At 39.8% G+C, this 12884-nt stretch overlaps 1 protein-coding gene and 1 non-coding gene across 3 annotated transcripts; one reads left to right on the forward strand and one right to left on the reverse strand.

Annotated features, from left to right (window-relative positions):
• Nucleotides 1–2174: 2174 nt before the first annotated feature.
• On the forward strand, nucleotides 2175–10994 carry LOC141901888 (uncharacterized). Of its 2 annotated transcripts, none has more exons than XM_074789444.1 (2): nucleotides 2175–2480; nucleotides 8955–10994. In XM_074789444.1, exons 1-2 carry the CDS (start codon nucleotides 2432–2434, stop codon nucleotides 10769–10771), a joined length of 1866 nt encoding a protein of 621 aa, XP_074645545.1. In that variant the 5' UTR covers nucleotides 2175–2431; the 3' UTR covers nucleotides 10772–10994. The 2 variants fall into 2 exon arrangements, with proteins under 2 accessions (XP_074645545.1, XP_074645546.1); XM_074789445.1 differs by having other exon boundaries at nucleotides 2175–2316.
• Nucleotides 10995–12811: 1817 nt separating this feature from the next.
• Nucleotides 12812–12884, reverse strand: Trnav-aac (transfer RNA valine (anticodon AAC)). The gene has a single exon. It is a non-coding gene; the product is annotated as a tRNA-Val (tRNA).

Here is a 12884-nt window from a genome sequence, read left to right on the forward strand (position 1 = left end):
TGATTCTTCAAGAACTATAGGCGTGTCCCAGTATCGCACTCGCTAAAATGTTAAACGCTTCGTTTGTGCATAAATGTTTCCCTCGCATTAGCGTATATTGGCATCTCGTCACAGTGACTGTAATAGGACCGATTGGTTGGTTTGGTCTGGTCTCCAATTCCGTTACGATAGTTGTTCTTTATCGGTTCCACAAGATGAATAGCTCCACGACTTCACATTTCGTCTTATTGTTACTCGCCGTTTTTGACATTGTCAGCTGCATGGCAATCATCATTTACAACCATTTTACCTGGGTTCTGAAACTAATTCGCCACGGAAAGACCGGACTGTATTTAGACATGGGTTTGGGAGCCCCTGAGCTTTATATAGCGGGTAACGTAATCTCAAAATGGGGTTCTTACGTTCGTAACGGCCTGACGCTTTTAGTGACGTTCGATCGAGCATTTAACATTTGTTTTCCGCTTAAAGCTAAACGATATTGGAAGTTGAAACATTGTTATATACTTTCTGCGGTTTGTGTAATCATGTGGACTGGCTTAATTTCTTACCGCGCACAAAATCGAATTGTTGCGTACGTCAACACGACATGTACGTACGGCTTGTCTATCCGCGATGCAATACCGGTATACACTGCCCCCGCATATTCGTATTTGTTAGAAAACATAACGACCACGTATATACCGTTCGTTCTTATACCACTACTGAATACGATTATGATAATTCAACTACGAATTCACGCGCGAAACAGGAAACAACTGACCGGCGCCGGCTCGACTAAAACTAAACAAGATAAAACTGGTCACAGAATGGTATTTGTTGCATCCGCTTTATTCATGGTGTCTGTTTTTCCAGAAATGACATACAATATTTTGATCTTGTACTTGACGTGGTCTGTTGTGTGGCCGGTTTTGCTTTTTAATGATGTTTTCCAAGCCCTTAATTCGTCTGTGAACGGCATATTTTATTACGTCTACAGTGAAAGATTTAGACGTGAAATAAAGTTGCTGCGCATCCGAAGGAGATAACGCCAACTTCTCTGCAACGCAAGCAGTTCTGAGCCAATGAAATGCCTTATTATTAAGCAAGTCGTTAAGGTTATCCAAAATGGATACGTTGATGCATAGTTGATGCATTTGGATTATCCAATATGGCCACCACAGTTATATCAGTGTCTAAAGTATTTCGAGCATGTTACCGCTCTACAATGTATCAGATCAATTTTCTTCATACTTGATCTGTGGATTTATGATGAACCCTATTGTTTTTTACATTTGATATCGTCAAAAAATGGCTCCAGCAACCAAATTCCTGCCCCTTAACGAAAAACTTTTTCGGTAGCTTTGTTTAAAAGAAAGTTTGCTAAAGGTGTAAAAGATACGCCCAAAAGGTACATTCGTGAAAGTTCTGAGGGTTTTAACAAATGTTTCGGTATATTCGCTGGACCAACCCACACAGCTCAATGTTGCACGCTAATGCATCTTGTAAGCCTCAATTGCCGGAGTTATTTGTGGATTGTATGATAAATTCCGCTTTCCAAATTTAGGGAGTGGACGCCAATGTCATTCAAGAATTGACGAAGCTGTTGAACGGTCGTCTCTTTCTTCTCTTCAATCGAAAAGTGATCAAAAAATTTACACGATACTTAGGTAAATCTAAGCAATGCGCCGCCTTTGCGACGAGTCATCGCGATTGGCAGGGGTGTGAAAAAGGAAGGAGGAACATTTAGGTGATGACGCATAAACACGCTGACATTAAAAAGGGCAATACGACGAGTTTTGAATACACCTGGCTCTAAAAGAAAAAAATCAAATATTTAGGGCCAACTCACCGGCAAGTACCGGGTACAGAATAACCAGAACAACACGTAAAGATCCACCAAACGAACGTTATGCATTCAGTCAAATTCATGATTAATCAATTTCAATTTAGACCTTTTTTCGTATTTGAATGATTTAAAGCCGCGGGTTTTTATGGAAACTCGGAAGCCGCGGGTTTGACCAAAGACGAGACCTTGCGTCGAAAATGTAGCGGACAAATTGAAGGGACGATAATAGGGGCAATTTACGGTAACATTCCTTACATTTAATAGCAGAATCGTTATCACTATGTATATCGTATCGGCGACCTAGTGTTAATATCTATGTGTGTTGGCCAATTTATTAACTCGATGTGAGTACAGTAGGCTTACGCTGAAGAGTAAGGAAAGGCACGCTTTCATACGGTGGCTAGGGAGGGAGTGAACGGTGAGCTCCAACGGCCAAAGTGTGAGGGTCACCAGGCTTGTAGCCACCTTCAAAATCGCTCCGGAACTATATCGTAAGTTTAGTGTTCGCGTACACCGCCGCCTGATCATAAGTCCAGGCGTCGGTGCGCTGAGTTGTAGTGGGATGATAGACAACAGTTTACACTCATCCGCGCCGTCTCTGAAATAATGGCTCGATATCATACAAGCATTGCAGTGTTATTACTGCTTATCATGGGTAAGTAAATATTCTTATCGAATCAGTAAAATTCGTGGATAGGGATTATAGAATCTTGTACTAACTTTAACTGGTACGCGGAAGCGATAGTTCATTCATTCGACATCAAACAAAGAAACTTGACATTTTTTACTCATTGTAGGCCTATATCCATTATCCTTGATAGTTAATATCGGCGGGGAGAGAAACGAGTTGGATATGTCTTCTATTCGCGGCTGTAACAACTGAAGATATTTCTAGGATTCATTATTACTCGCAGACTGTTTGTGTAAAAAAAAACTAGGCGAGTCTTAAAACTCAAGAAGTAGATCATCAATTCTATAAAAAAAACCACTCAACTCTCATCGGAATAGAATTAACTTGACGTCTTAATTAACTCAAAATCAGATATTATGCATTTTCTAACTTCGAATATCTGGAACAGCTTTAAAATGCATTATTTACAATTTTTCCGCAGGAGCGATATTTCAACGTGACGCGCTCTTAAACCCGGTCTTCGAAAACGTCTCGTTAATGATATATTTGTCGTCATTAGGTTCGACGAAGAGAACGTGCTGGGATTAATCGACCGCGTTCGAATTCGTTTCATCCATATATCAACGTTACAGGGATATGGTCATATTCCACAGTAGAGCCCGAATATCCTAACGGGAAATATGCGATTTGATTAACGGACCTTAATTCTAAATCGACTTATGCTCAGTCATTTGTTTATATCACGACCATATGAATCGTGCCGTCCCTGATACATGGAAATAAAACGAAGATGATTTCTGACTCGGTAAAAGCCTTTACAATAATGTTTATATACAATTAAGGGGTTCTGTGTGAATCGTTGTTCTCTACGTCATCGATATTGGCGTATGAAAATGATAATTACAAATGTGGATTTTGGCGATTATTTTTTTAGCCCACTTTGGACTTTAGTCCCAGCGGGCTATTGCGTTCAATTTTCGTCCGTCTTCCGTCCGTCCGTTCGTCCGTCCATCCGTAGACGGAACCCAGTTATTTTGGGAAGTTTTGAAGACGCTTCAATGTAATGTCTTGATATTTGGGTTACACATGTACCTACCCTAGACACATCTTCAGCCCAAAAGCTGGCTCTGTCAGAATCAAGAGGGCTGACTTGCAGCCATTGTTGTTCGCCAAAATCAGCACTTTTAACACATTTTTGAACTTTTGGAGGGAAATTTTGAAGACGCTTCGATCAATTACCTTGTTCTTTCGTATATATTTGAATCCCCCAAGGGCCCATCAGCATTAGAAAAATTTGGTCGAACGGACTCAAGATGGCCGTTTTAGTGCCCAAAATTTATTTCCATATTAAATTGGTAACGAGGCATATTTTGATATCACAATCAATTAAAAAATCATAGCTGCTGACATATTCTATATTTTTTTGTGAGTTTCAAGGTCATTAGTTTTTGTATATGGTCACCAGGGGGCGTTGAATATTGAAAGTGTTAGATTGTTGAGCATTTTAAACCACTTACCAAGTGGGCGTGGTGTCCCTAGACCCCTAGTTGTTGAATATTATATCATTTCATAACTCTTATTTCATTTTTCATATATTCTAATCATTATCTTTGAGGGGATGTGTGCACTACGTCATCGATATATCGGGGCTAGACTGGTTACCGGTCAATTCAATTCAATTTAATTATCGATATAAAATCATATAACTTATATTTCATTATTTATTGTAGACAATATTAAGCAATGTGTTATTTTTCGAGGCGTCAATAATCATTCATGTTAGTTGTCCTGTTCATTTCTCTGACGATGAGATTTAGTTAAAACCTCGAACTCTTAGAAAAATGAATCTATTTAATTATCATCAATATGAGTTCATTAATCAACCTTAGAATAGAATAGCAAGAATAGAATTTAGAATATATTTCTATTGCTCACAAAATTCTGTTTTATTTTGGATAGATGATAGCCAAGGCTAATATCTATCCAAGATTATACGACAGAGACTATGGTGAACCTCAGAACTCCCGCCTCAAAACTGCATTGTATGTCTTTAATATCGTGGATATATCCAATCCAATATTTTCAGTATAGGTCAATTCACACCTTTTAGTATAAGACAAAAATGCCTGAATTCGGATTTGAATCGGGGTTCTAATGTTAATACTCGAATGTCGCATGATTAATCAAACCGGGATTATAGTCTCGACGTCGAAACCTCGTGAATAGGATTATCCTCGAGTTCATTGATTCAGGAAGTGATAGATGATAACGAAAACTCAACGCGCATCCTTTAGAATTCACGCGAAAAAAAAACAACAACCAAGACACGATTATTCATCTGTTTAAACATAAAAATAAAATTCGAGAGAAATTCCACAATGAATTCAGCCAAAGAAAAAAAAAATCTGAATTCGTATATGAATATATATTTTGAGCAACGTTTCGGCTTAAGACTCTTAGCCATCATCAGGCGTACTGAGTACTGAGTAAATTGACAGGATATTTATACTGAGTGATTAAAAAGTTGAAAGGTTGGATACAGATCAAAGTAATCTAACGCAATTGCACTTCTTTCAACTTTTTAATCACCCACTCACTCCAGTCCCTTTGATTTATATATTGTATAAGATTTACTCTGTTCTCAGTACGCCCGATGATGGCTAATAGTCTTAAGAGGAAACGTTGCTCGAAATTACAGTCATTCAATTACGCAGTCTTCTTCTTAGCTGAATTTATTGTTGGATTTCTCTCTAATATTCATCTAAACACAGATATTGTGTATCTTCTCGACTTATGTCTTTCCCTCGTACAACTTCCGTACACTATAAAGCAACCTTTTCGATTCATTCAATATGTTAATCTTGCTATCCATTCATTTTCCATTTTGCATCAATGGATCGCATTTCATTTTTACGTCGTGTTATGTCAGACAATCCTTTTTTGATATACAAATTTTATTGCTCTGTTCGGGCTCCTCCCATCTGTATACTTACTTAGTACATTTGTAATTAACTTATTTTTGTTATTGACGGATGAAAGAAATTATTGTACTTTGTATATTCATGGTGACATATGGATTACTGACTTTCTAAATCATCGAAGAACCCCATGGGATTCACATTGAAGGGATCGCTCCTAAGTATCTTTTTTCTAAGTTCCTTTCACGATGTGCCGGAAATTCTTGTGGCGGTATATCGCTCAGTTAAAAACCACTCTTTGCTTTTTTTCATTGCAAATGAAAATTATGAAACCAAATGCACTGTAAATTGTAAATCCTTCACAAAACCCCCAAGAAGAAGGATACGTCAGGCCTAGCGCACACAGTATAAAATGGAGATGAAACACTGCGCGCATCGTTTCGCGCAAATATCGAGGATTCCGGAAACATTATCTCGCGAAACTTTGTTTTGATAATGGTGTGCTATATCAGAGTTGCTCGATAAAGAAGAACCCATTGAAAAACTATCCAATCAGTGACAATGAGCGAATCCCATGACATGTATCACCGTCATTCTAGGCCGACTTTTCATTAGGCCGGTTTTCATAGCTAGTCGACTAGTGGTCGGAACTAATAACCAAACACACTATAGTTCGATCCTAACGTATTTCACAGTGTCGGCCATCTTGAACCTAGGTCCGAACTATAGCGACCGTGCTCAATTGCGTAGTCGACCATTTCTTGACCACTAACGGACATTCGGTTTCGTTTAGTTCGACTATAGTCGACTAACTCCGATGACCGAAGTTCACCATGATTGTGATTAATAATGATTGTTTTTCTATTCGCTATCTGACGCCTTATGTTTTTCTATGTTTCTTGTTTTCAGCGTGTGCAATATTAGGTGAACTAAACCCTGGAACAAACTCGTCATAAGCACAAAAGATACTTCTTGTTTCGAGGTTTTTCTTAGAGGAGCTTTAGGTTTTGCAGTAGGAATACATATGTGCACATGTGGTCGCCAATTAATAGACCTTCAAGATATCTAAATTCACTCATAAATCTGCGTTTTACGTTGCAACGACTTAAGGCCCTTGCCGTGCTACATTGTTTAGCTCTTCTCGTCATCTGTTTAAAGAAACTGCCATAGCAAAAAAAAATCCACTATACCCTGCACAAAATATTATACGGACGATACAAAGGAGATGTCCAAAGGTCAGAAAGAATATTCTAGCGTACTGTTTCCTGTAATGTAGAGTGATTTTTAGTGGTTTTGGTTTGTGTGGGTGTTTCAACGATTTCCTCATGCGGTGGCTTTTGACTGACGGCTGCCTGCTATTAATTATTTCAAGATTTGAAATCGTGCAGACGAATCGATATTTACGTAGATTAGAAAATTGAAATATACTGGCATTATAGCGATAGTAACTGTATAATACAGATCCAACTCGTCGCGAGAAGGGTAATTATCTTTAAGATGTTTATCCATTTCGGAAATAGCTATATCAGGCAAAGGGAGCGTTCATGTTGGGATTTCAGGTTAAGAAAAACGTTGCCACACAACAAGCTAAATATTCCAAATAGATTCAAAATTTAACTACAGTGAATCGAAAAGGAACGAGTTGATGATTTAGATCGCGTAGTTTTATTATTCTCGACCATTTTTATTAACGGGCATATTGTTCACACATTTGTATACAAAGGAGAAAAATAAGAACATTTGAAAACGTAACGAAGTTATTGTCCGACTTTATGGCACGCCATCTGGTGGGAGAGCCGGTACCACGCTTTTACAGCCATGAAGAATTCCATTTGCCACCATTGATGTAATGAACTTGACGTTTCGTTTTTCCTATCGTGGCCGCGATCGTCCCAATGACACTGAAAGAATCCAATCAATTTTGACCGTCTCAGCATTCAATATCACTATATTCCATATACGGAATTACAGCAATATCGCAAATGATTTATGAGAGGGTTAATGTGATAGCCCTACCACGAAAGCCGTCAAGCTCTACGAAATAGATTGAATATAAATCACACGACACGAGGGGGTTACCAGTCTAATGGACTGCAGTAGGTTGAAGTATTAAGCTAACATTTATGCTAACATACTTCTAAACAGTTAAATACGCATCAACTTTGAGTAAGGATAGTTCTATGTCTATCCACTCCTGATTCTCTCTAACCCCTCCCCTCTTCCTCTCCCCTCTCATCCCCCTCCTCCACTCACATTAACCGATATTCTTGGGAGTACGAAAAATATTTACTGCGTCTACAACGCCTTCCCTTCTTTTCTGCGAATATAGTGCTCATTAAAAATATCGATCCCTTGAAAACCGAGTTTACAGCCGCGTTTGACCTTAGAAAGCGACGGTTTGATATCCGACCCGATGGCGTTGTGAAGTAATATATTTGATATCGATTCCAGACCAATCCATTATAAGTACAGTAATTTGCCAACTGGATCTGAGAGTGACTTCACTGCTGCAAATGCTGCTGCTGCTGCTCTGATCAATTGGAGAATTAACTCACAGTTTTCTCACAAGGCCGATATATCTTAAAACGTTCCGACACCGTCATTGACGGTTGAATGTTTGACTGGATTCTAAACTGTCCTGGTACAATTGGAGCAACTGCCACTTAGCTTATCTACAGCAACGCCATGTATATCTATAAGTTCTGTTTCTCAGTTTGCATTTGAAATAATCTATTTTCTTATACAGGATTACGCGTTTTTCTAGCGACTTGTAAACGGTAGAACCCATTATCAAAAGCGCCATCCAGAAACGGTTGATTGAACAGAAATGTCTTGGGCCTTCCATTCGGATACTGAGAGACAATGTATATGTCTGTTTGGGTGGGGAATTCCACAAAACGGATGCAAAATGTCCGCAACATTTTCAAATAAATTCAAATATTCAGGGTCTACGAAATACTGGCGATAAACTTAATCTGGGATTCTCTCGTGATCGGGACTTACGGCCTTCATTCTGGCAATCTATCGTTGGATATTTCTGCGGAAGCCATCTCTATCAAACCGAGTGTACATAATTTCTGTAATAAAACTGTCACTGAAATGATCAAACGGCGCTTGGTGCTGTTGACGTCTTCTAAATGACATTTTGGTTCATTTTGAATGACAAACCGTAGAGATGCGTGTGCATCTGGTTTCCATAGACAAGTGACTTCGTCTGATATCGATAAAGCGAAAAACCCACAATAAGATGAAAAAAAGCAGAGAGTCTGACGTCTCGACTCGAAATCTACGTATGAGCCATTTTCAAAATCTATCTACCGATTTTGAAAATAGCTCATAGTCGAAACGTCAGATTCTATCATGGTTTTTCATCTGCCTTATTGTGGTTTTTTTCGCTTTATTCATGTGTATCATTACGGCTAGCGCATAGGAATATGCACCGCTTATGTGCCTTTTGGAAGCTCCAAAAATGAACATGCATTTTGGGATTGACACCGTCTGGTTTAAGGTAAAGGTAAAGGGCGCGTGCCAAAGACCTCTATAATGTCTAAGACTTTAATTAAATATATTTATTTTATAGATTGTTTGGCATCGAATCAAGAAGACAAACTAACCAGAGATCTGATGTCATTCATGGAAGAAAATCACATACAAATCGGAAGTGTCGGCGTGATGCATTCTGGGAAACTGGTATACGCACGTGACATTAAAAGAATCGGACTTGAACAAAGTGTCGTACAACAAACAACGCAGATGTTTCCAATGTTGCAAGTGTCGCACATGATGACGTCGTTGGCAGTGTTACACCTTAGCGACAAAAATTCGATAGATCTGAATAGGAAAGTATTCGTGAAGTCGGGAGCTTTGAGCGGATTTCTGGAGGCGATTCCGGACAGCGTCGATCCTCGTATTCGTGATATAACTGTTATGCAGTTGTTGTACGAAACGGCGGGCTGGGATCGGCACGAAGATTTCCGGGAATCCGGAGTACTGTTGCCTAGCGATGCCATTAGAACAATGTTACAACACAAATTACATTCGGTTCCAGGAAAAAAGTTCAAACATTCGGCGTTTAACGAATTATTGCTGCGAATAATCATCGAAGACGTCACCGGTATCAGTTATGAAGAGTACGTAAAACGACATATATTGATTCCGTTCGGTATGTGGATGACTAAACTAACTCGACATCCGCTAGAGGACGCTGCCGGTGGTATTTACAACACTAATCTAATACCTACTACTTGGGTGATGACGATACAAGACGCTATGAGACTGGTGTCCGCCGTTACGCACGACGCCAGTCCAATCATACGCAAAGATACTTTGAAGTTGATATTTACTCGACCTAGTCCGCCGTACCCGCGGCTAACCGATACGTGGCACGGCATGGGGGTCAAGGTCAAAACCGACGGCTCGTTTTGGGTCGAATCGTACGCGTCCGGGAATTATCTTCTATTGCATTCTTACGGTCCCGATTCGGCGTTTATAACGCATTTCAAAACCCATAACCCGACTTTATTCAAACACCTATTCCTCGACTATTTCAAACGAGTCGACAACTGGGTCGACACCGATGATCTGATGGGCGGGGATCTATTTTCTTCGCTATACAAAGATGATGGCATATCGTTCCGCATACACGAGCAGCACCTATCGGCGTATATTGAAGCTTTGAGAAAAGTAGACTATCGGCCGACTTGGATAAACGCCTACAGCGACGACCGTCATCAAGTCACCTTTTTCGCCGTGATCGCGGCGAAAACCTCGGCAACGAGCAAAAACGACTGGCTGCTTCAACACGGCATACCCGGCGAAAGGGTCGACACGGTCGTGGGAAACAAAGAACGAAGGGGATACCGATTGAATTTGATCCAGAACTACGTCTGCTACTCGCACGAAGACAGAAAGTGCAGTTTGGTATTGATGCGGACGCCCCGTAACCGAACGGCCGATATCGTGCTGGTTAATCAACCGTACAGCGAATACTTGAAGAAGGTCCCCGATTATCATCGCGATGGTTACGTAGCAACCGTTCAAAGCGTAATGGCGTTCAACGGACAACGACGAGTCAGCGCTGTCTTACTGAAAAACGCCGACGCCAAATACAAACCGTTTTTAGATTTGACGATCGACGACTTCGAACGCGTCATCTACGAAGAGGCTTTGAACGGCTTCAATCTGTGTTATCTAGACACCTATCACAACAACGAAAAGCTGTTGTTTTCGGCGGTATTCGAACAGGGACCGGGCGAACGATGGATCCTGCAACAAGATCTAAACCTGAGCAACCTAGCGCGTGAAATCGAACTGCTGAAACAAACGAAGCTGTTCCCGAAAATGATCGTCGGATACGAACGCAATAATACGAACTATTTCAGCATTTTCTATACTTAAAGATATAAGCCCGCGCACAACAAGAGAGAGCGAACGGCGAATTTAATTGTCTGATATTTCATATTTACAGCACTATTGAGGATTAATTAGTGACATCCATCACGAGATATCATTATTCGCTGTCTCTTATTATACCAGCGTTATAGTATATAGAACAAGATAATCTCCAGATGATTAGCATGCAGCTTCGCTTAGTAATGAGCGCGCACCATTTCTGGTATTTCTTCATGATATTGTATTATTATGATTATGATTATTATAATAATTATTATTATTATTTATTATTATTCAAATATTTTGTAAATTAACAAAAAATACGAATGAATGAGATTAGACGAATCAGTTTGTTCATATTTAATATTCACCCAGTCCTGGGAGTGGTTGTTTCCGCAATGATCTACGTCGCTCTACGATCCTAGAGTACACAGTACCCATCATGTACTGGTACATCAGACACTAAGGTTCTTGGTGAAATTTAATGGTGCCTCTAATTTGTGGACTCTGTGGCAGGGCGTACTTCGGTTTAAGGTCTTCACGTATTTCACACTGTCGGCCATCTTTGATTTAGGTCTCTACTACAACGCCGTGCTTATTCTCCTGGACCAATTGCATAGTTAGAGATTAGACTTAAGACCAGTCTAAGACCAACTTAGTTCTATAGCCAATCGAACAACGTAAGACCAGTCTTAAGAATTAAGACCACTTTTGGACTTAAATTTGTGAGAATTTTGAACCCAGGGGCCGGTTCCTCAGTTGAGACTTAAGTCGAAAAATGGTCTTAGATTTAAAGACTGGTCTTAAGTTGTTAGATTGTTTGTAGAATTTAGATGGTCTTAAATTGGTCTTAAGTCTAAGCCATGACTATGCAACATCTTACTTGCAGTATCGCGCGGAAGAGATATTTCAATTATACGACGGATGAAACTAATCTTTAACTAGTCCATAGAAGTTGGTTTTTAGACTGGTCTACGTTAGTCGCGATTATGGAACCGACCCCCAGGAGCCAGTTTCACAAAAAGTTTTACTACTCCTGAATCGTATTGAATTCTCATTTAATTCAGTTTATCTAAAATCGACTTAAGAGTTGATGTTTTAACTGCACTCTGGGCGAACGTCGGCATTCGTAGTTATTCGACTAGTGGTTGGAGCTAATTATCGAACGCACTATAGCTCGGTCTTAACGTCGCATTTCATAGTGTCGGCCATCTTGGGACAAAAGGCCCGAACTACTACAGCGACCGTTCGACTTTTTCCCGACAATGCGCGTTCGACCAACTGACATTCGGTTTCATCGTGGACGTATGATCTAGTTTATATGTCCATGGTTTCGTTCAGTTCGCAATTAGTCGACTAACTCCGATAAGGAGAGAGTGGTGCGATGCCGGATGTGGGAATAGGGAAAATGGCAGTGTCAGGGTCTATAGAGGGAAAGTCTTGTTTCACTCGGTAATGAATCACACAATCACCGATTGAGTCTGGTTTCCTTCAATTGCTGATGCTCAAGCACGTATCTCCGAATCTTCTACTTAGACACGCTACAACATCAACATCATTATAGCTTTGCGATGGAACGCATCAATGAAAGATAGAAAAAATGACATTGCTATCCATCCATATCTTCTACACAGGATAAGAGAGATAGAATGTTCTTCGATGAATATGTATAAAGATAGGGGTTTCGCACTAATTGACGGATTAGTGATGCGATAACAGATTGTTCGCCCAGTGATGACATCTTAAGACGTTACTAATCAATTCTAGAAGAGTAATCTACCGGCTAATCTATATGGGAAGCAACGAACTTTCACATACATTAAGCATATTCATATTCATATTCTTTATTTACTAATAAATATGTTACATACTAGATGATAACAAGGTGATGTAATTTGAGGCGATGGATATCAGGAGAACTTGTAACCATAAAGCATGAATCAAAATTCAGTTACTTCGCAATTATTTCATGAAACTACCCTAAAATGAGAGAAAAACCTTCAGAGGACCCACTAGATACACAATCCATCAGGATAAAAACTGATCAGGTTCCATCGGGTTTCGAACCCGAGACCTTCTGCGTGTTAAGCAGATGTGATAACCACTACACCATGGAACC

Source organism: Tubulanus polymorphus, chromosome 3 (assembly GCF_964204645.1).
Source record: "Tubulanus polymorphus chromosome 3, tnTubPoly1.2, whole genome shotgun sequence".
NCBI lineage: Eukaryota > Metazoa > Nemertea > Palaeonemertea > Tubulaniformes > Tubulanidae > Tubulanus > Tubulanus polymorphus.

Coding starts and splice junctions, on each gene's coding strand:
- LOC141901888 (XM_074789444.1), top strand. CDS start 2,432: ATGGCTCGATATCATACAAGCATTGCAGTGTTATTACTGCTTATCATG. Junction 2,481..8,954: donor GTTATTACTGCTTATCATGG/GTAAGTAAATAT, acceptor TTTATTTTATAG/ATTGTTTGGCATCGAATCAA.